At 37.4% G+C, this 24,546-nt stretch overlaps 1 protein-coding gene and 1 pseudogene across 2 annotated transcripts; one reads left to right on the top strand and one right to left on the bottom strand.

Moving 5' to 3' along the window:
• Positions 1 to 554: 554 nt before the first annotated feature.
• Positions 555 to 21,915, top strand: CCDC110 (coiled-coil domain containing 110). Of its 2 annotated transcripts, none has more exons than XM_029924523.1 (7): positions 555 to 633; positions 959 to 1,063; positions 17,011 to 17,066; positions 17,338 to 17,403; positions 18,578 to 18,688; positions 19,419 to 21,534; positions 21,843 to 21,915. In XM_029924523.1, the coding sequence occupies exons 1-7, from the start codon at positions 624 to 626 to the stop codon at positions 21,890 to 21,892; spliced, it is 2,514 nt and encodes an 837-aa protein (XP_029780383.1). In that variant the 5' UTR covers positions 555 to 623; the 3' UTR covers positions 21,893 to 21,915. The 2 variants fall into 2 exon arrangements, with proteins under 2 accessions (XP_029780383.1, XP_029781155.1); XM_029925295.1 differs by having other exon boundaries at positions 628 to 667; positions 964 to 1,063.
• Positions 4,434 to 4,991, bottom strand: LOC115280851 (annotated as a pseudogene).
• Positions 21,916 to 24,546: the final 2,631 nt, after the last annotated feature.

The raw sequence follows: 24,546 nt of genomic DNA, 5'->3' as shown, positions 1-24,546 counted from the left end.
CCAGGTACACAGGAAATCAGCATGCTTTGACGTATGGAGATCAGTGCCTCTGCATCAGTGTTAAGGTGTTAATTTTCCTACATCTCATTGTTATTTGAAGATTATTACTAGAAATAGGGGGTCTTCTTTTAACCACAACAAACAAAAGTCCCCTGGATCCATCAAATCCTCAAACGCTGAAACTACTCTGGTGGATGGGTTGAAAAAATGAGTAATGAAGGAAAATAAACAATGAAACGGGCATACGAAAAACAGAGCAAGTTCCTAGGTGTTTGTCTCCAAGCATTCACCTTTGTCCGCACGGCTTTGGTCCAAAAGTCTGCAGTCAGGCTGTGATCAAGATCAAGTTCTGGTCGTTGGAGAAGACCGCGGGAGAAAAATGCCCCAGTGAGACTGGCCCCAGGCCTGAGTGCACAGCAAACTGCAGCTGTCCCAGACGCGGTGCTGGCTGGAAGAGCATCTCGGGTCCGGACTCCAGATTCCAGCTCGCACCTCCGCCCCCTACCCCCATCCACGAGCGTGCCCCGCAGCCCGGTTACCAGGCAACGGGCTGCCCTTGCACGAAGCTACCTTGGCGGAATGCATGGGGGAAGGCAGTTGGGAGGAGAGCTTAAGCCGCAGAAATGAGTCCGGGTAAGAGCCGGGCTACCCTTGTGGAGGGCCCATGGTAAGTGGATGGGCAGTGGAGAGTGCGCTGACCCCCTCACCCCCAGGCGGTCCCGGAGTGCCGACTTCCTGACGTAGCAGCACACCTTGCTCTCCTTCCCCGGGGACAAAAGCACCGCCTCCACCCCCCACCCAGCCTTTGCCTCCAACTGCTGCGCCACCAGGTCTCGCTGCGCAGCGTGGCCCCAGTGCGCCCTCCCGTGGCTTCTTAGGGCTTCCGTGTCCCAAGTCGCACCCTTCGCCTCCCTTCTCCCAAAGAAACTAAAAACCACCTCTTGTGGTTCTGTTACAGAGAAGCATCCTGAGGAAGAGGATGAAGTTGACTGCGTTCTCCTCTCAGCGTCCAAGATCCTAAATTCCTCTGACGCGGTAAAGGAAAGTGGTGGCAGTGAAACAGGTGAACTCTCCAATGCCAAGGAGTTATTAGAGAACATTATTAGAGAACATCCGCCGGCAGTGATGTTTATGCCTCTTACTGTAGGGAAAGGGTACCCTAATCTAAATCCACTGGTGCACTCCCAGATCACAGGTACCTCCAGCAAACTATTATGGTACTAGCTAACACAGCACACTTACTTTGGGCACTTAAGTATATTCATTTAACCATCACAACAACCCTATGAAGTAAGTACTATCATTATCTGCATTTTACAAGTGAGGAAGCTGAGGCACAGAGATTAACTAATTCCCCAAGGTCACACGGCAGCCAACAAGCCAGTAAGTATTCAGCAGGACAGCCCGTGAGTCCAGGCCTTACCCACCATGCTATACTATACTGCTTCTCTAAATATTAAATAAGAATGATAAGTTGGACAGATGCTAAACAGACATACACTTTAACAAAAGGAACTACTTTTTACAGTAAATATGTATATGGGACCACAGGATATGGCATAGGGAGGATATTTGAAATATCCAAAGAGCTACAATTCAAGCCGCATAAACCATGAATAAGATGTAAATACTGAGAATACCAAAGTTGGACTCTCACTCCTTAAGAGAAGCCCAAGGAGCCTCCACACCTCTTGAAGGAGGCTGGTGGTCAGTGGGACATGCCAGGGAAGGAGCAGAGCACTCTGAGTAGAAAGAGGTATCTAGGATGATGGGCCAAGTTAGGACCCCCGCTTGCCCAAAACCCAAACATGGCTTCTGGACACAGAAGCACTGAGAGAAGTGATCTGAGGTCAGAACAGGGTTTCTGCATCTTCATAAACCCAGGACCACCCCCAAACACCTTGTCAAGGTCCCTGAAGGAAAAGCTTGAGCAGTCACACGTCACCAGACCAAAGGCAGCTGGACGCCTAGGGACCATCATGTAAACCACGTCCCAATGGAAGCCAGCAGGACAGTGCACTGACCTGCGGGCTCTCCAAGCTTCTGTGCCCCACCATCCATGAGGATATTCAGGCATCCTTATGCAACCACAAAACCAGAGCAGGGACAAAGAGTCTTCAGAGAGAGTTTAGAGGTTGAGTCGGCTCAATATTTACCTCAAAGAGAGCATTTAAGGAGAAGAAATTGAGGTAATCTAATTTGGCAATATCATGTGTTGTCTAACACGAGTGAGATTTAGGACTAGGGAAGGATGCCGACATAACAGAAAATGAAGTTACATGCAAAATAGCACATAACACTTATTTAAGAGGTACAGTCTATCTTGCGAAAGCATAGGGGCTCTAAGTGCAGGTTTCATTAACATAGATCCTAACTCAAGGGCTGCCTTGGATGACTAAATTAGAAGGTATGACTTTGTTCCTTCCCTTTTTCTGTTCTATCTACACCTTATTGTTACCAAGTGATCCATTCCCTGAGTACTAGGCCACAGAATAATGACCCCATTTGCATAAATAATGCTGAGTTACAAGAAGCAGTGTAGTATCTCTCAGGTCTCTTTAATTTTGAAAAAATAAGTGGTTAGCCTGTGTAACCTTTGATTTATTGGAATGGATATGGGAAGGATATACTTTAAACTTCAAGATATTCAGTGTGTTGTTTTTAGCGCCTCTGTTCTACCAAGGTCTTCATTCATTCATCCATTCATTTATCCATCTAACAAATATTTTTAAGCAAGTGCTGTCCTAGGTGCTGAGGAACTAACAGTGAACAAAATATGCAAAATCCCTGCTCACCTGAAGCTTACTTTCTGCTGGGAGGAACAAAGGAGCCTGTGTATAAGATAGGAGTAAACCCCATGGAGAAAAGTAAGGCACAGAGGGAGCAGGGGGGTACACGGTGTGTCAGAGGGAAGTGAGTGTGCACTCTGAATCAGGTGGTAGGAGATCTCACTTGGCAGGTCACATCGAGCAAAGGCCTGAAGGAGGTAAGTAATCAATGCAGATTTCTAGGGAAAAAGCACTCAAGGCAGAGAGAGCAGCAACTGTGCAGGCCCTGAGGTACCTTGCATGTCTGAGAAACACCTGGTGTTGATGGGAGCAGAATGAATAAGGGGGAGGGGCAGAGGGATCTGAAAGGAAACTGGGGAGGAGGGTACTGCAGTTCTGCATAAGGATCTGGGGGATTATTCTGCACAAAATGGGAAACATTAAAGAGTCTGGAGCAGCCATTCCTCCCCTCCACTGCAATTAGAAATTTTAAGTTTAAAGAATCATCATCATGTTGTTAATAACCTTGTCTCTATAGTAGTGATTAAGTATTTCTTAAGCATTTAGTATGTGCTGTGCACTCTGCAAAGGGCTTACCCACAACCTAGGTGCTAACTGGAGTTATCCCTCATAGCAAGTGGGTGGCAAAGCCAGGGTTCAAGCACAGGCAGCCTGACTACAGCTCCCATGACAGTCCCTCAGGCAGACCGTGTCACACCTCATTAAGGCTTTGTAAAATAGTTGCTTCTGGGAATGAATTTGAATTGTCTTGGCAAAACCCCATATTTGAACCTGAGAATTACAAAGCTTTGACTACAGAGTACCTAACGTCCTATATTACATCATTACCATGTAGTTTTAAAACTCATTTGTTCTCCTTGGTCTGTTAACTACAAGTATGCACTTAATATAGGCATATCTCAGAGATATTGTGGGTTTGGTTCCAGACCATTGCAATAGAGAGAATATCAAAATAAAGTGAGTCAAATTTAAAAAAATTTTAAAAACGAAGTGAGTCAAATGAATTTTTTGGTTTCCCAGTGCTTATAAAAGTTGTTTATATTACTGTAGTCTTTTAAATGTGCACTAGTATTATGTCTTTAAAAACAATGTACATACCCTAATTTAAAAATACTTTATTGGGATGCCTGAGTAGCTCAGTTGGTTAGGCATCTCTTGATTTTGGCTCAGGTTATGATCCCAGAGTTGTGGGATCGAGCCCTGTGTTGGGCTCTAAGCATGGAACCTGCTTAGGATTCTCTCTCTCTCCACTGCTCATCCTCTCTAAAATAATTATATTTAAAATATTTTATTACTAAAAAATGCTAGCATCATGAGCTTTCAGCAAGTTATAATCACAGATTACAGATCACCATAACAAATATACTAATAGCAAAGATCTTTGAACTACAGTGAGAATTACCAAGGTGACACAGAGACACATCTGGTATCTGGTGTCATCTGGTGGTGCTGTTGGAAAATGGCACCAATGTACTTGCTCAACAGAGTTGCCACAAACCTCTGTGAAGCACAATAAGTGGAGGTGTGCCTGTCTGTTGAATATGACATAACCCTCTGCAGAGAATAAATTCCTCATGTGTCTAATTACCTCAAAAGCCATCTCACTGATAACTATCTTATTCCTCACATTTTTTTATTGTTGTTGTTCATGTCTTTTATTAGCCCACATACATGTCTTCAGGTTTGTTGAAGCAATAAGTCTGACAACATTTGCCACAGTAATGTGTGTCAGAGCGGCCAGCCATAGAAACTCCGGCACCACAGTCATCTGAAGGGCATTCCCAGCGAAGGCGACTGATTTTGCCATTCTCATCGACCTAACAGTACATCAGGATTGCCAGTTGAACCTTCATTCTCTTATGCGTATTCTTTCTGGGAGTGGTGTAAGACTTCTGCCTTTTCTTAGCACCACCACGAAGTCTCAACACAGGATGAAGAGTGGACTCCTCTTGAATGTTGTAGTCAGACAAAGTACGTCCATCCTCCAGTTGCTTGCCAGCAAAGATCAATCTCTGATTAGGAGCATTCTTTCCTTATCCTGAATCTTGGCCTTCACATTTTCTATTTTATCTGAGGGTTCGACCTCAAGAGTGATGGTCCTCCTTGTAGGGTTTTCACAAAAATCTGCATCTTGGTGGTGGTTCCATTGCAGGTGGCAGATTAGAAAGGAAAGCTACGCTTTGGCCCACAGGGTTTTCTTGTTTTTCACATCTACATTAAATATGAGACAGCTGGAGAATTTAATTCAGTATAATATGAATACTATTTCCTGCATTCCACTCAGTCTACATAACTCTCATGTTTAGCAAGGACTTAATAAATACTTGTCACTGTTTTCTCTACTATGTTTCTTTGGTAATTTCCCTTCCAATTCTAGAATCATATAATTCTATATGATTTCAAGAATCATGAATATATGAATATATGAATTCAAAGATTAGTTTTCTTTGCAAATAAGTAGCAACCAAAGTCTCAGAAACTCATTTAAAAAACAAAAACTTATTTGAATAGTCTTTAAAAATTGATAGGGGCATCTGGGTAGCTCCGTCAGTGAAGTCTCCAACTTTGGCTGAGGGCATGACCTCGCAGTCCGTGGGTTTGCCATCGGGCTCTGTGCTGACAGTATAGAGCATGTAGCCTCCCTCAGATTCTGTGTCTCCCTTTCTTTGCCCCTGCCCCGCTCGCACTCTGTCTTCCTCTCTCAAAAAAAAAAAAGCATTAAAAATAAATAAAACTTGATAAATCCAACTTTCTGATTATTCTCTACCTTCCCTGAATCATCTGAATATTGCAGGAGAAAAACCACACCCTTTTTAGTCATTATCCAGGATCTCAGTGCTGTCTGGAAAACTTTATTTCCCCAGCAAATGCTTTTTTAAACCTTCTCCAAGATAACTGTTTAACTCTTGTTTCCTTAATCTCCAAAACCTGTCAACTCATTAATATAACCTCACACTACATGAAAATAGAAGCAATCAGATCCAAACTTCCTTCTTTCCTGATTGAATAAAATTTGCTAACCTACCTGCTTCTGTACCCATATTATCTGCTCTCCATCATTATTTTTCAAGTTCTTAGTTAACAGTGTAGTATTAGTTTCAGCTGTACAATATAGTTATTCAACACTTCCCTACATCACCCAGTGCTCATCCTAAGTGCATACCTTAATCTCTATCACCTATTTAGCCCATCTCCCTCCCCCCTCCCTTTTGGTAACCATCAGTTTGTTCTCTATAATTGAGAGTCTGTTTCTGGATTTGCCTCCCTGTCTTTATTTTTTCCTCTTTGCTCCTTTGTTTTGTTCCTTAAATTCCGGACATGAATATCATCATATGGTATTGGTCTTTCTTGGACTTCTTTCACTTAGCATAATACTTTCTGGCTCCATCCATGTCCTTGAAAATAGCAATATTCCATTCTTCTCGTGGCTAATATTCCATTATATATGTGTACACACTTTTCTTTATCCATTCATCAATTGATGGACACCTGGGCTGCTTCCATAATTTGGTTACATAGATCATGCTGCTATAAACATCAGGGTGCATGTTCCCCTTTGAATTAGTATTTCTGTATTCTATGTAAATACCTAGTAGTGTGATTGCTGGATCTTGGGTAGATCTATTTTTAACCTTTTGAGGAAACTCCATACTGTTTTCCAGAGTGGTTGCACCAGTTTGCATTCCCACCAACAGTGCAAGAGTGTTTTCCTTTCTCCACATCCTCGCCAACATCTATTGTTTCTTGTGTTATTGATTTTAGCCATTCTGATAGGTGTCAGGTGATATCTCACTGTAGTTTTGATTTGCATTTCCCTGATGAATAGTGATGTTGAGCATCTTTTCGTGTTTTTATTGGCCATCTGGATGTCTTTGGGAAAATGTCTATTCATGTTAACTGACCATTTTTAATTGGATTACTCAATTTTTAGGTGTTGAATTTTATAAGTTCTTCATATATTTTGGATACTAGCTCTTTATCAGATATGTCATTTATAAATATTTTCCTACATTCTGCAGGTTGCCTTTTAGTTTTGTTAGTGGTTTCCTTTGTTGTGCAAAAGCTTTTAATTTTGATGTAGTCCCAATAGTTTGTATTTTATTTTGTTTCTCTTGCCTCAGGAGACATAGCTAGAAAGAAGGTGCTATGGCTGATGTCAAAGAAGTTACTGGCTATGTTCTCTTCTAGGATTTTTATGATTTCAGGTTTCACATGTAGATCATTAATAAATTTAATAAATTAAATTTATTTTTGTGTATGGTATAAGAAAGTGGTCTGGTTTCATTCTTTTGCATGTTGCTGTCCTGTTTTCCTAACACCATTCTTGAAGAGAGACTATCTTTTTCCTGTTGGCTATTCTCTCCTGCTCTGTCAAACATTAATTGACCATGTAATTGTGGGTTTATTTCTGGATTTTCTACTTTGTTCTATTGATTTTTGTGTTCATTTTTGTGTCAGTACCAATACTGTTTTGATTACTACAGTTTTGTAATATAGCTTGAAGTTAGGAATTGTGATGCCTCCAGCCTTGCTTTTCTATTTCAAGGTTGCTTTGGCTATCCAGGGTACTTTGTGGTTCCACACAAATTTTAAGATTGTTTATTCTAGTTCTGTGAAAAATGCTTTTGGTATTTTAATAGGGATTGCATTAAGTGTGTAGATTGCTTTGGGTAGTATAGACATTTTAACAATATGTGTTCGGGGCGCCTGGTGGCTCAGTCGGTTAAGCATCCGACTTCGGCTCAGGTCATGATCTCACAGTTTGTGGGTTTGAGCCCCGCATTGGGCTCTGTGCTGACAGCTAAGAGCCTGGAGCCTGTTTCAGATTCTGTGTCTCCCTCTCTCTCTGCCCCTCCCCCACTCATGCTCTGTTTCTGTCTCAATAATAAACATTAAAATTTTTTTTAAAAACTATGTGTTCTTCCAGTCCATGAGCATAGATGTCTTTCCATTTCTTTGTGTCATCTTCAATGTTTTTCATCGTGTTTTGTAGTTTTCAGAGTACAGGTCTCTCACCTCTTAAGTTTATTCCTAGGATCTTATTATTTTTGGTGCAATTGGAAATGAGATTAATTCCTTAATTTCTCTTTCTGCTGCTTATTATTGGTGTCTCTAAATGCAACAGATTTCTGTACATTGATTATATATCCTGCAAGTCTACTGAATTCATTTATCACTGCTAGCAGTTTTTTGGTGGATTCATTCAGGTTTTCTAAATATAGTATCATGTCATTTGCAAATACTGAAAGTTTCCCTTCTTCCTTGCCCATCTGGATGCTTTTTCTTTTTGTTGTCTGATTGCTGTGGCTGGATTTCCATTACTATGTTGAATAAAAGTGGTGAGAGTGGACCTCCTTGTCTTGTTCCTGACCAGAGAGGAAAAGCTCAGTTTTTTCCCCATTTAGGATGCTATTTGCTGTGGGTTTTTCTTATAGATGGACTTTATTATGCTGAGGTGTGTTCCCTCTAAACCTACTTTGTTGAGAGTTTTTACCATAATTGGCTGCTGTACTTTGCATCTATTGAAATAATCACATGGTTCTTATCCTTCTTTTATTAATGTGATGTATCACATTGATTTGTGAATAGTACACCACCTTGCAACCCAGGAAGAAATTGCACATGATAGAGATGAATGAGATTTTTAATGTATTGTTGGATTTGGTTGCTAATATTTTGTTTAGAATTTTTACATCTATGTTCATCAAGGGTATTGGCCTGTTGTTCCTGTGGTCTTTATCTGGTTTTGATATCAGGATGATTCTGGCCTCATAGAATGGAAGTTTTCCTTCCTTTTCTATTCTTTGAAATAGTTTGAGAAGCATAGGTATTAACTCTTCTTTAAATGTTTGGTAGAATCCCCCCTGTGAATCCATCTGGTCCTAGATGTTTTGTCTGTTGGGACTTTTTTGATTAGTGATTCCATTTCTTTGCTGGTTATCAGTTGAAGTTTTCTATTTCTTCCTGTTTCAGTTTTGGGGCTTTATGCCACTAGGAATGTACACATTTTTTTTAGGTTGTCCAATTTGTTGGCATATAGGTTTTCATAATATTCTCTTGTAATTGTATTTATGTGGAGTTGGATGTTATTTCTCCTCTCTTATTTGTGATTTTATTTATTTGGGTCCTTTATTCTTTCTTTTTGATAAGTCTTGATAGAGGTTTATCTTTATTAATTTTTTCAAAGAACCAGCTTCTGGTTTTATTGATCTGTTCTATTTTTTTTTTTTAGTTTCTATATCATTTATTTCTGCTCTAATCTTTATTATTTCCTTTTACTGGCATTAGGCTTTGTTTGATACTCTTTTTCTAGCCCCTTAAAGTGTAAGGTTAGGTTGTTTATTTGAGATTTTTCTTGCTTCTTGAAGTAAGCTAGAATTCCTTTAAACTTCCCACTTAGAACTGCTTTTGCTGCATCCCAAAGGTTTTGGGCTATTGTGTTTCATTTTCATTTGTTTCCTTGTATTTTTTTCTTCTTCTTTGATTTCTTGGCTTCTCATTCATTTTTTAGTAGCATGCTGTTTAACCTCCATGTATTTGTGGTCTCCAATTTTTTTCTTGTGGTTGACTTCTAGTTTCATAGCATTGTGGTCAGAAAAGGTGCATGGTATCATTTCAATCTTTTTGTATTTGCTAAGACTTGTTTTGTGACCTAATGTGTGATCTATTCCAGAGAATGTTCCATGTGCACTTGAAAAGAATGTGTATTCTGCTGTTTTAGGATAGAATATTCTGAATATATCTGTTAAGTACATCTGGTCCGGTGTTCCTTGTTGATTTTCTGTTAGGTGATCTGTCCATTGATGTAGGTAGGGTGTAAATTCCTCTACTATTATTATCATCAATTAGTTGATTAGCTCCTTTATATTTGTTATTATTTTTGTTGTTGTGTTGTTGTACTGTTTGTTGTTGTTTTGTTATGTTGTACATATTTGGGTGCTTTCATGTTGGGTGCATAAATATTTACAATGATTATGTCTTCCTGTAGGATTGTCCACTTCATTATTATATAGTCCCCTTCTTTGTATCTTATTACAGTCTTTGTTTTAGAGTCTAGTTTGCATTGCTACTCCAGCTTTCTTTTGACATCCATGCAAATGATATGATAAATGTTTCTCTATCCCCTCACATTCAATCTGCAGGTGTTTTTAGGTCTAAAATGTGGCTCTTGCAGACAGCATATAAATGAGTCTTGTATTTCTATCCATTGTGACACCCTGTGTCTTTTGATTGGAGCCATTAGTCCATTTACCCTCAAAGTAATTATTGATACATATGTTTATACTGCCACTTTATTACTTGTTTTGTGGTTGTTTCTGGAGACTTTCTTAATCCTTTGTCTTTCTTTTATAGTTTATTTTCTTTAGTGATATATTTAGATTTCTTTCTCTTTATTCTTTGCATGCTTATTAGTGCTTGTTGATATATAGTTACCATTAGGCTTGTATATAACCTTTCCTGCAAATATCGGTCTATATTAAATTGATGGTCATTCAAGTTTGAACCTATTCTCTCCTCCTCTCCTCTCCACATTTTAGGTATACATTATTATACTTTATATCCTTTTGTGTGAGTTCCTTGACTGATCTTTACGGAAATATTCATTTTTACCACTTTTGTGTTTCCTACCTTTATACTGTCACTTTTGGTCTCTCCTTTCCACTGAAAGAGTACCCTTTAATATTTCTTACAGGACTGATTTAGGGGTCATGAATTCCTTTTAGTTTTTGTCTGGGGAGCTCTTTATCTCTCCTATTCTGGATATAGCTTTCCTGGATAGAGTATTTTTGGCTGCAGATTTTTCCAATTTAGCACTTTGAATATATCATGCCACTCCCTTCTCGCAAAGTTTCTGTTGAAAAAAAAATCTCTCTCTAGCCTTATAGGTTTTACCTTGAAAGTTAAGGACTTCTTTTGTTTCGCTGCTTTTAAGATTTTTTCTTTATCACTGTATTTTGCAAATTTAATTACAATATGTCTTGGCCTGCTTTTGTTGATTTTGATGTGAGTTCTCTGTGCCTTCTGGATTAGGGAAGTTTTTAGCTAGTATTTCTTCAAATAAATGTTCTGTCCCTTTGCTTGCTCTTCTTCTGGGACTCCTATAATATAAATGTTATTACATTTGGTGGAGTCACTGGGTTCTCTAAGTCTATTCTCATTTTGCACAGTTCTTTTTCCTCTCTTTTGTGCAGCTTGATTCCTTTGTATTACTCTAAGTCATTAATTCATTCCTCTACTTCTTCCAATCTGCTGTTCATTGCTTCGAAAGTGTTTCTAATTTTGCTTATTGCACTCTTCATCTCTGATTCTTTTTTTAACTCTTTTGTCTCTGTGGTAAGCATCTTGTTGATGTCTTCTATTCTACTCTCAAGCCCAGTGAGTATCCTTATGATCATTGCTTTATATTCCCTATAAGGCATATTACTTACATCTGCTTCATTAAGATCTCTGGCCTTGGCCTTATCTTGTTCTTTCATTTGGGATAAATCCTCCATCTTTGCATTTTATCTAAGGCTCTTGCCTTCTTCTCTGTGTTAGAAAAACCAGTTAAGTCTCCTGCTCCTGAAAATAATGGCCTTAAGAAGAAGAGGTTATATAGTGCCCAAGACCTGGAACTTCAGGGAGTGTCTCTGGTGTGTCCTGCACGCACTCTGCTCATGTTCTGACTTCTCTATCCTTCAGGCCAGTCGATCTGCAGAGGCTTTCCTTGTGTGTTGTGAGCAATGTTTGGTCCCTGGCCTGAATGTGGTGAGTTTTAGCTGACAGGTATGCTCTGGTCTGCTTGTGAAATGAGACCTGTCACCACCTCCACCAGAACTGAGACCCTGCAAAACTCTCTGGTCAAGAGACATGGTGTGGACAGGGTTTTGTGCTGATCTTCTGGGGGAGGGGTCTGCTGCACTGGGACTGAGGCAAGCATGTTTGAGAATATAAGTTCCACTGAAGTGCACGGAGGGTGATACTTGGTGTGAGCAAGTCAGGCAGCTAATGTCTGCACTACACTGCTTCTTGCAGGTCATTCTGTGTTTATGCTGAAGGGTAGGAGGGGGTAGAAATGGCACTGGCCAACTCCTTTCTTCCTGAAGAGGTATCTGTGAATGCTGCCCCTCAGGTATGTGCTCTGAAAAAAGCAAATAGCCTGACTGTGTGCCCCACATGCTCTTCAGATTGCTATTTCCACATTGACCCCTGGTTGTTTGCCTGTCTCCCCTGTAGATGTAGCACAGTGCTCTCTGGGCTCTATCCCGGTCAAGCCTGCTGACCTTTAAAACTCCAGGCCTTAAACCCCACTGGTTGCAAGAACTCATGGAATTCAGTCCCTCTCATTTTCTAAGCAATTGGCTTTGAAGAAACATTCTTCTTGTGAATTCCCCTGTATTCCTCTCCCCCCTTCTTAGCGGCCATGTCTCCTTCCCTTGCACAGCAGCCATGATCTGTTTCTCCCCTAAACCACATTTCCACACTTCCTATCATCTTCAGTGTGGCCTCTTCTCTCCCTTTAGTTAAGGAGTTTTTTTCTGTCAGTCTTCAAGTTGATTTCTGGGGTGTTTAAGATGATTTGATAATTACCTACTTGTATTTGTGGGACAAAGTGAGTCTAGGTCCTCCTACTCTAGCACCATCTTCCTGCTCCTGTTCTTGCTGTTCCCAGTTTCAATGGAAGAATTGTCCCTGCTCAATCAAAGCTCATTTCCTCTTTATCAAAGCTCTCCTGGAATTCTCAAGTACTCAGTTTCTGCAATTAGCCTCCCTCATTCTCCAGAATTATTCTTTTCCCTTTCTACTACATGGTTCCAGCAGCAAGCAAGCATGTTAAAATCTCCAATGATTTAAAAATTCTTCCTGACCTTCATATCACTTCTAATATGCATGCACCTTATACCACTATGCACTCTATTTCTTTCCACAACGAAATGCAAAAACAGTTGCCTATACTCAATGCCCACAAACTTTTATATTCCATTCTCTCTAGCCACTTCATTTGGGCATTTGTGCCTATCACTGCACAGAAACTGCCCCTGTCAAGGCCAGTAGTGACATCCGTATTTTCCAATAGTGTTCATAACAATTCCCCTGAACCAGAGACAGGAATATCCCACGGCCTGCTGAAGTCCACTTTGATTTCTAATAGAAAACTTAACTTTAACATATCTAAAAAGTTTCCCTAAAAAATTTTCCTACTCCATTCTTTTCTATTTTAGTAAATAACACCATCATTCATCATCCATCTGCTTTCACAAAAAACCCAGGAGTTCCTTCCTCTCTTCTGGCTACACTTAATCCCCTAGTAATACTGCTGGCTTTATCCCCAGAACCTATTCTAAATCAACCTATTTTTCTCCATCTTCCCCTCTGCCATTCTAATCTAAGATACTTTTGTCTCTCACTTGGATTACTGCAATAGCCCTGCAATTGCCATGTTATAACCCATTATCATGCAGTAGAGTGACCTATAAATGTTTCTTTTCAGATCAAATCATCCTTATGATTGAAATCCTTCAAACCTTCCCATTTCACTTAAAATAAAAGCAAGCCCCTCAGGTTGGCCCACAAGTTCCTACATAATCTAGCCCTGTCTCCCTCTCTCACCTTTAATCATATCAAGCTTCTATCTATCTGCTCATCAAGCTGAGGCCATACTGACTTTCTTTCTGTTCTGCAAACACAGATAAATGTATTCTGCTTCAGGACCTTGCCATGTCCTCTACTCTGAATCTCTTCCTGGAGATGTTCACATAGTTGGCCTCTTCTTCTTTTTTTTTTTTTTAATTTTTTTTAAATGTTTTATTTATTTTTGAGAGAGAGAGACAGAGCATGAGAGGGGAGGGGCAGAGAGAAAAGGAGACACAGAACTGGAAGCAGGCTCCAGGTTCTGAGCTAACTGTCAGCACAGAGCCTGATGCGGGGCTCCAACCCACGAACGTGAGATCTGACCTGAGCCGAAGTTGGAGGCTTAACTGACTGAGCCACCCAGGCGCCCCGGCCTCTTCTTATCTTATAGGAATCTTGGCTAAAGTCTCATGTCAAACAGGCCACTGCTAACCACTCTCTCCACTGCTGTCCCCATCCTCCCTGTCACATTAGCCTATCCATTTTGTGCTATTTATCCTTATATGTAAGTATCTTGTTTGTTTCTTTGTTTTTCCTGTTCATTCTCCAGAATGGAAGCACCATGACCACAGGAGCCTTGGTTGTCTTATTCATTGCTGTGTCCCTAGTACTTACCTACAATAAGGAATACCACACATTGGACACTTAATACTTCAATGAATGATGTTGTTGAAGGAATGAATCACTAAATGTAAAACAAAAAAGCTAAATCACTAACTTATAAAAATTATTCTAGACTTTCACAAAGAGATTTTAGAGCCAAGGAAGATTTCAGACCTCTTCCTCCAGTACCAAACGAAAGAACAATAAACAACAAAATAGAAAACCAGAAAAAACTTCACCAGCAGCACCTAAAGAAGGAAATTTAAAAATAGAGGCCAAAGATAAAAACAGAAGATTCTGGCAAGGCAAAGTGCAGACTACCTTCTAACACTGCTTCGGACTTTTAGAAGTAATAAAACAAGTCAAATCCTGAAAATATTCATTAATGTATCTCCCACTCCAAATATGAATACAAAAGGAAGAAATACCTATGTCTTCCTTTCTGCTGATTGGGGTTTGGTGGGTAGAGAGAAGCAGCTAGGAAGATAGATGAATAAACCAGGACACTGATCAACAGAGGCTTACTTTGTTCCGAAGAAAGAAGTTACGAGTAGGGCTGCCACTAAGCTCAGGGGGCACCTCTGTGTGGATGAGAAAAGGTCTACCGAACTCTAGGTAGATGCAAACCCACAAAGGGTACTGGTGAGCTGACTATACTGGAACATGGGACACACTTCAGCCCACATATACCTTCTGGCCAGGGCCTCTTGTGTAGTGAACAATGTAACAATCTCATGTCGCAGTCCTAGTTCCAGGACTCTATACTGAATCGAGGGAATAATGCCAATCAAGAGATATCTCCTTAGGGTAATAGGATTTATTTCCTCTAGATTTCTAACAGAGAATAACAACAAAACAGCAGAGATCATATCCTCCAACAGAGGCTTCACACAGCTCCAAACAATCTCTCTTACCCCAGACCTCCTCATCTAATTTTTAGGCTATAGAAAATGGATAGGAAACACACTGGCCCTGAAACTGTATCAGAGGAACAGACCCATGGGCCCTGGGAAGGATGTCAAGAGGAAACATCTATAATACGTCAAAGAAAACAGAAATCCTGAGCAGGGTTGCTCAGTTTGCACTGAGCTACATGAACAGAAGCATCATGGTAACTGCAATCATATGGTCGAAAAAGAAGGAAGAGATGGAGGGAAGCAAATATATGTAGAACCAGTATATAAATCCCATGGTTTTTTTTTTTAAACTCTTACATTAGCTATATCCCTTGAGTAAGTCTTTAAATTTCTTTTGACCCAGTGTTTCTTACTTGGTTTTAGCAAAAGAAATCCTGTACTTTGCCTTGAATTTACAAGTCCTCCTAATTGAGACAAAGGAAATCTATGCAGAAAAGGGAGGCCGGTCTTGCTGATGCAAAAAGGAGATGGAATTTTGGACAATAAATACATCAAGAACAAAGTTGAAGGCTGAAAATATTTACAATAATAATGTCCTGTCTTTGTGTTTAAATAGCTCTATGAGAATTATAGTCATATAACAATGTAAAACATCATAAAACATCACAGTGTGAAAATAATATAATGAGCAAATATCATTAAAAGTAGGAAGCAAATGTGAGAGCAAGCATAATGTTAATTTTCTCATCATATACTTCCTTTCTTGGCAGGAAGTAAATCAATACTGAATACAATGGAAATGCAGGTCATTAAAAAAATAAAAATGCCAATTGCTCAGTCATCATGATATATTTTCATTAGCTCAGAGGGATCTTATAGGAAATAATATTTTAGGTAGTGAAAAAAATCTGAACATTAGTGATAACTTCAACTATTTGCAGTTTTCTTTATTCTATTAAAATAAACAAATGCAAAATCATTTATCAAACGTAACATGTATAATATGATCCCACTGTTCTAAAATCATTTCCTTTCTACTGCATATATACATAGAGAGCTCACTGAAAGGAGAGTACCTAAAATTCATAATGGTTAATTCTGGGTGATGGGATTCACATTTTTATCTATTTGAGTTCATTAGAACTTGTCCTTCAATATGAAAAAACTTGGGATGACTTGCTTCACTAGTCCAGACCTCATCTGAATTATTTTTCTAATCTCTGAGATGAACATTTCAAACTACTATTTTTTTCCTAGTAAGATGCAAATTTGAGGAATATCCAGATGGATTCGCTGGGTGGGAGTCTTTAATTGGCCAGATGGCTCCAGGCTCTGAAGCAGAGTCGATCTCTCTGGGATGAGGGCCAGATGGCAGATAAGAGAGGTGCCTACACTTTGCAACCAGCTCCTATAACATCTGGTAGACTGTCATTCCAAAGGAAAGATGTGCTGACCTCTTTAACACTTTCTCTTAGGGCAGAAACTGTCAGCCTAGAGGAGAATTCTATCATAATTCTCATTTCATTTTGGACACTTACTGCTTTTTAAAGTCTTTTAATAAAAATTTACAAAGCAAGCTAAAAGCCTATTTGGAGAAAGAGGGATGTATGTCAAAAAATCTGCAGTTTATAGTCTCTCCTGTTACAGATGTACAATCTATTTTCTAGGAAGGTACACAAAGATCTTTATAGTACTTTGCTTAAAAGCATGACAAACATTATGCTCTGTTAATCCAATTTGTTTTCCATGGTAAGCAGGAAAAATATCACATGACCATTTCATAGAGACCTACACAGTACTTTGTCAAAAGTCTCCCATAACAGGATCATTAGTTTAGGTAGGTTCTTTTTTCAGTGTATATTGTAGAAACACAGATATTTGTGTTTTTGAGAGTTTCAAGATTGGCATTACACATTAATGGCCTCTTATAAAAAGAAAACCACTATTACAACCTCAGGAAGGTATTTTGAGTCAAGTAAAAATTATTTGGCTTCATTTTGTGACTAATATTGGGTTCTTCCTAAGGTGAACATCAAACCTTTCATTATTTCTGTCTCACTATCCAGGAAAGTTAGGATACTTTGTATTGCAGGTATTTTTAAATAAAACTTAAGAATTAGATCACATGGTTTCTCAATTTTATTTTTTAGAATATGGCTGCATATCAGAATCAGAAAATCAAATCCAACCACAATCAGCATTGAAAGTAAGTTCATTTTCATGTCATCTTATTCTCTCCAAATACCTATGTAAAGGCTGATCTTTTTCAAAATCAATACTTCCTGAATGCACATGGGTCCTTCTACAAAAATCTTCATGAAAACGGATTGGAGAATTACAAAATGACTAAGAATGTGAGTCCTCTGACTCTCGTGTGATCCTTTCTGGCAACAAGCAACTTTGGAGGATAGTTATGAAGAAAAATAATATAAGTTTCAAAATTGATCAATTTCATACCATGTTTAATTTTATTTTAGGTCCTTCAGCATCAACTGGAATCATTTCAGGCTCTCCGAATACAGACTTTGCAGAATGTTACCATGGTATGTTTCATTTAATCTCAATATAAGAAACAGTCACACCAAAGATACCACCCCACATTTCTAAGCTAATGATTAGTTTATGTTAGAATATAATAAAATAAGATCACAATATATTCCAGGCTCAAAATTTGTTTGGGGGAAACTACCTCTGTTACAGTTGAACTTTGGTATGAGCCAAAAAAGAAATAGCACTGGCTTTTTAAAACATATATTTAAAGTGCTACCTAGACATAGTCTACAAATAGGAACTCTCATTATGAGTAATAGGGGAAATCTAACAAACCTGACTTAGGGAAAAAGTGTACTTTATTAGCACACATAACTGAAAACCTAGGAACAGTTCACCAGAGGATGGCTTAAGCCATCTTAGGAACAATTCTCACTCCTTATTTTGGTTCTGCTTGCCACTGTAATGGATTTTCAGACTCCATGTGGAAGCAAAAGGGCTACTAGAAGCTCGAGGCTTTTATCCTTACAGATGCCAGTCAAAAGAGATGATACTTTCCTCTCTTAGTTTATCCTGCCGTTCTTGGCCTGAATCTGACTGCCCCAGATTGGGTCATAAGCAATGCTTAAGCCAATCACTGTTCAAAGGGAGGCAGTGTTCTGACTAGTCAGCTCTCAGTCACATGCAGCTTGAAATGGGATCACCAAAGGCACGTGGACTTTATCCAGAGCAAGTAAGGGATAGTATTTCAGAAGGACAGGGTATGGATATTGGTGGCACTTACCACAACACATATTCACTGAAGACCTAATATAAACTTCATCCTAATATTCTTGTACTAAAAGCAACTGCAAGGAAACGGAAAGAGAAGATAAACTCCTCCTGAGTGACAGAATACATTCTATTATGATGACAGAGATCAAAAGTCTCTGCTTTATTCAACAATGTAAAAATCAAGCATCCAAAATTACTTGAATATAGTTCATAAAATTTTATTGCTTTACTAAATTAAGTTTTTCTGAATATATTATCATATAGTGAAAAGCATAATTTTCTTTAAATTCCTTTAAGAATAGAGACTCTAGTAATTTATTTCATATTCTCTATGATGGAAAAAATTTTTATATGCAGGAAATTTAAAGGTATCATAGTATCCATTATTCCTATATATTCACAAGCTTATAAATCTGAAATCAAATTCTAACATTATCAATTTATCTTTTAAAGGTACAGTCCGAAATCAGTGAAATCCTGAACAAAAGTATTATTGAAGTAGAAAACCCACAATTTAGCTCAGAAAAAAATCTAGTATTTGGAACACGCCTTGAAAAAGCTTTGGTATGTTATTCTGCACAAAACTATGTCTATATTTAGGTACTTCAAAATGGTTACTACAACCAGTTTATCTTTACCTTTCCATCCTCACCTTCTTTGTAGGGCAAATGGACTGTCAGAGGAATACCTAAAAGATTCCCAAGTAAACTGAAATACAAGGCAGGATTTTTTTTGGCCTGTATAGCCACTTAGGAATTTTTCTACTTTTAGGATTGACCTAGCCCTGAAGTGAATTCCCTAGAAACAGTTTGGAACCAGAGTCATTCTGTCTACACTGATTAGAACTCACATTTCTAGAATAGTCACAACCCTAGAATCATCCAAAATAGGAATGCAAAGGTTGACAAACAGCCCAGAAGTATAAACACTCCTTTCCTTTAAACTACCTGCTGCATTTGACCTGTTGTTTCTATCTTCCCCAGCTATCTACGATGGTCTGTTGAGGGATTCTAAATTTTTATTTCTGAAATTGAGGGGTTGGCCTATGTATGTCACCCTCTGAGGGAATAAGTGCAACTTATGAGCAAATTGTGATGACTAGAGTTATAGACCCCAAAGTAACTGCTAGATTTTACTGGAGAAAATTAATCATATCTGTTAGACGTCTTTGCTGTAGAAATGGATAAAATGCTCATTTGGTCATAAAAGCAAATCCTCCATAAAATATTTTCTTGATTTGCTAGTCATGTGGCAAATGATAGTACATTCATAGTGTGCTTTTTATTGTCACTAGCCTATAGAGAATCAAGAAGAGATCCTTTCTTCTGAGAAAATTCATCATTTTCAGAAATCTAACACTATTCATTCAATGGACAAAAAATTCAACAGTGATACTGTTAACAGTCTCTCTCAAGGTGTAGATATGACATCCCAGATAAATTTCAAGGACCTATTAACTCTGAAAACTTCAACGGACAAGTCACCTTCAAACATAATTATGAACCCTTCAGAAAATTCTGACATGTTGAAGAATTATAGTAATATTTATAATTTTCTACCTAACGCACCTCAAAATGTGATATCTCAAGCTGATACAGTAATTCTGGATAAATCCAAAATTACTGAGCCTTTTCTCAAGCATGGATTTTGTGAAAATTTAGATGATATCTGCCATTCTATCAAACAAATGAAAGAAGAGCTACAAAAGTCGCATGATAGAGAACTGACACTTACAAATGAACTTCAAACTTTAAAAACTGATAGAAATGTTCCAAGCAATGATAAATATGACCTGTCTCCAATTCACAAAGAAAAAATTAACTTTACTAAGGAACAAAATATAGAAAGTAACTTAAATGAAGATATGAAATCAAAAAGAATTTCAGAATTAGAGGCATTAGTAAACAAATTACTCCCACTCAGGGAAACAGTGTCAAAATTCCATGTGAATTTTTGCAGGAGATGTAAAAAATTATCTAAAAGTGAAATACACAGGGGAAAGAGAAACGAGAAAAACAGTAAAGAAATTCCTATCACTGGCAAGAATATTACAGACTTAAAATTCCATTCCAGAGCTCCAAGACATACACTGTCATTCTTTGACCCAACAAAATATGAAATGAAAGACAAAGAAACACAATCATTAGTGATAAAACAAGGACCAAAAAAATTTGAAAATGAGAAAACATCCAAAGTCAATTCTGTTACTGAGCAGTGTGTTGCAAAAATACAGTACTTACAGAATTACCTAAAAGAATCTATGCAGATACAAAAAAAAGTAACAGAACTGGAGAATAAAAACATGACCCTCAAGATGAAAATAAAACCTCTTGTCATTACCACACAATCTCTAATACAGAAAATTGAAATATATGAAAAGCAACTTAAGAATCTGGTTGAAGAAAAGAACACTATTCAGTCCAAATTAATTAAAAAGGAGGAAGATGGTAAAGAATGTCTTAAAGAATTGAAAAAAATAATTAGTAAATATAATGTACTAATAGGACAAAATAAAGCTCTAGAGGAAAAAAACAATCAACTTTCTTTGGAGAAGCAACAAATGATAGAAACATTAGATCAACTAAAAAGTAAGGAACACAAAACTCAAAATGATATGGCCATTGTCAATAATGAAAATAATCGAATGAGTATAGAAATGGATTCAATGAAAACAAATATTCTATTGATACAAGATGAAAAGGAAATGCTAGAGAAAAAGACACACCAGCTTCTAAAGGAAAGAAGCTCACTTGAAAACGAACTGAAGGAAAACCAACTAGAAATAATGCAGCTAAAAGAAAAAGAAATATTGGCAAAAACTGAACAAGAGACACTTCTTCAAATAATAGAAACAGTTAAAAATGAAAAACTTAATCTTGAAACAACATTACAAGAATCTATTGCTGCTAGACAAATGATGGAAAGAGAAATTGAAAATATTCAAAAATACCAATCTACTGCAGAAGAGAATTTTCTGAAAGAAATTCAAAATGCAAAATCAGAAGCAAGTATCTATAAGAACAGTTTGTCAGAAATGGGCAATGAATGTGAAATGTTATCAAAAATGGTAATGGAAATTAAAACAGATAATCAGATTCTAAAAGAAGAACTAAAAAAGCATAGTCAAGAAAATATAAAATTTGAAAATAGCATCAGTAGACTTGCCGAAGACAAAATACTTTTAGAAAACTATTTAAGAAGTATAGAAAATGAAAGGGATACCTTGGAATTTGAGATGCGGAATCTTCAAAAAGAATATTTAAATCTAAGTGAAAAAATCTGTAGTCAACAGAGTGACCTATCAAAAATGAGTTATATTTCAAGGAGAGAAAAATTCCATTTTGAAAACTATGATATTTATGCAGACACCTCTGGTCCTAGGAGTAGGCCTTTGGCTCCTGATTTGAAAGGTATGTATGTGGTGGATTAGTAGAGATGTGTATAAGATTTTCTTCACCTATTGGACACTAGCCAGAGTATGGCAATAAGAAGGAAACTTTTAAAATAAATACAATTTAGACTTGTATCCAATTTATTATAGAATGGCATTATTTAGGAATTTTGATCTTTTGATAGAAATCATGTTGTTATTTTATTTATATTATTTCTATATATTGGTTATGCACAAAGCAACTTAGGCAGGAAGCAGCATTTTTTATTTTGTTTTCTGAAATATACTTGGCACTCCCACCTTAAAAAATTCTTTTTTTTTCCCCAGGAATTCCAAGTCAACTGTATCAACTGCTTCCATCCAAGATATGTAAATAAATTCTAAAATCAATGTTTCAAAATCCTTTGTCCAGTACTTTTTTCTCCACAAAATTATTGTAAATTCACTTTTTATAGGTTTATAATTACCTTGTAATTGATTAGGGTAATTTTTAGTTAGAAACTGGAATTAGGTGTATATTTTTATATTGTCAAGAACTGTGAGCAGCCTGGAGATTTTACTGAACTTATAAGCTAATGTTAGTCTGACACAGTTTCATGGGTTCCAGTAGAAAACACAATGAGTTCTGGGTCAGAGATAAAGACAATTTGTTACAGAAATAGCAGTAGCCAGAACATCAGCACTTTTGCATTGATTCTCCAAGCCCCAATTCCTATAGGCAACATGAAAAGGATCACACAGCAGTACAGGAGAGAACTCTGAGCTTTGGGAAACCAAATCTTTTATGAGTTCAGTAAGCATGTCTGCCCTTTGCTTTTGATGGAAACATTACCTTTATTATACAGGAAAGTCTCCAAAGGAGACACTATCTTTAGCTTCTAAGACTGATTGCTATACAAATTTGTCGAATTTTGTCAAATGCTTTTTCTGCATTTACTGAAGTAATCACGTGATATCCCCCTCCCTTTAAACTGTAAATATGGCAATTACATCAGTTAATTTTGAAACATTACACCAACCTTGCATTCCTGCGATAAACTCCACTAAGTTATATATATATACTTTTAATATATACTCCTTGATTCAATTTGATAATATTTTGTTAAGAATTTCTCCCTCTCGACACAAAACTTGAGAGACTATTGAATACTGAAAACGAACTGAGGGTTGAACAAGGAGGGGGGAAAAGAGGTGGTGATGATGTAGGCGGGCACTTGTGGGGAAGAGCATTGGGTGTTGTATGGAAACTAAATTGACAAACTACTTTTTAAAAAAAGGAATTTCTCCCTCTATATTCAGAAGAATATTAGTCTCTGTTATTTTCTTTAATGTCTTTACCTGGTTTTGGTAATAGGAAAATCTGGCTTTATAAAATGTATTGGGAAACATTCCCTTTTCCTCCATTTTCTAAAAGGATTAGTATAGGATTGGTTATTGATATTATTTCTTCTTTAAGTACATAATAGAATTCACCAAAGAGCCTGGAGTATTATAAATGGGAAGGTTTTACATTACAAAACAACTCCATTAGTGGATATAAAACTACTGAGATTTTCTCTCTCTTCTTTAGTCAGTTTGGATCCTTTGTATGTTCTGAGAAATTTGTACATTTCATATACATTCTCAGATGCACTGGCATAAAGTTGGTCAAAATACTCTGTATTATTATTTTAATGTCAAGAAACCTATAGTAAGTATCCCATTTTAAATTCTTAACATAGTAATTTAGGGATGCTCCTTTTTTCCTGGAAGTTTATCTAGAGTTCAATTGAGTTTATTGCCTTTTTCAAAAATCAGCTTTTTGTTTTATTCATCTTCCTCTATTAATTTTGCTATTTTTAATCCAGTGATTTCTGTTCTTGTTTTAGGAATTTCCTTTTCTATTCTTGGGCTCAATTTGCTCTTTCCCTAATTTCTTAAAGTGAAAGGTCATGTTATTGGTTTGGAAATGTTATTTTTCTCTACTATACACATTTAAAGCTACAACTTTCCCTTCAACCACTGCTTTAGGTGCATCACACAAATTTTAATATAATTTTGATTTCATTCAATTTAAAATATTTTCTCTTTCCCTTATGATTTTTATTCTTTGACTTAGTGGAATATTTAGAAGTGAATTGCTAAACTTCCAACTCTGGAGATTTTCAGGTTTTTTCTGTTACTGACTTTTAATTTAATTCTATTGCGATCAAAGAATATATTCAGTACAATTTATCTTTTTAAGTTTATCAAAACTTACTTATGGCAAAGAATATAGTTTATTGGCTAGTGTTTCATATTAACTTGAAAATAGTGTATACTCTGCTGTTGTTGGGAGAAGTGTTCTATAAATGTCCACCAAGGAAAAGGGGTTGACAGTGTTGATCAAATCCGTATCCTTACTGCTCTTCTACTTGTTCTAACAATTACTATAGGAAAATAGAGAAGTAGGTTTGCCCATTCTATCACTTTTTATTTCAGATGTTTTCAAGCTCTTTTAAGTGTACAATTTCAAGACAATCATGTCCTGTTAGTGAGTTAATCCTTTTATTATCACAAAGTGAGCCCAATCATCCCTGGTGATTCTCCTCATTCTAATACCTTTGACTGATATTAATAGAGGCCCTCCCATTGTCTTTAGTGTTTACATAGTGTACATTTTTGCAAATTTTTACTTTTATATTTTGCAATTATGAAATCAGTAGAAATTTTTCATAGTCATATCATAAATATATACCATGAAAAACTGATGACTAAATCCTAAAAACCAAACATAATGAGGATGGTTCCGGGCCAAGACTGTGACACAGCAAGACCCTGAACTCACATCCTTCATCGTACGCACCAACTTACACCTATTTAAGAATAGTTCCTCCTGAACAAAAACTGAGGGTCAACTAAACAGCTTCTGCACGACAGAAGATAGAATGGTAGTAGAGAACAGCAAGAGAAACAGAGACATGGCAACAAAGGGACTCCCGTCCCAAGGCTCAAACCGCAAACTGCAGTGGAGAGGGACAGTGCTGAGGGACTGGGAGCCGATTCCTGTCCA

Source organism: Suricata suricatta, chromosome 1, assembly GCF_006229205.1.
Source record: "Suricata suricatta isolate VVHF042 chromosome 1, meerkat_22Aug2017_6uvM2_HiC, whole genome shotgun sequence".
Taxonomy (NCBI): domain Eukaryota; kingdom Metazoa; phylum Chordata; class Mammalia; order Carnivora; family Herpestidae; genus Suricata; species Suricata suricatta.
This window is presented reverse-complemented; position numbering and strand designations above follow the sequence as displayed.

Coding starts and splice junctions, on each gene's coding strand:
- CCDC110 (XM_029924523.1), top strand. Junction 17,404..18,577: donor CTTTGCAGAATGTTACCATG/GTATGTTTCATT, acceptor TATCTTTTAAAG/GTACAGTCCGAAATCAGTGA. Junction 18,689..19,418: donor CACGCCTTGAAAAAGCTTTG/GTATGTTATTCT, acceptor TATTGTCACTAG/CCTATAGAGAATCAAGAAGA.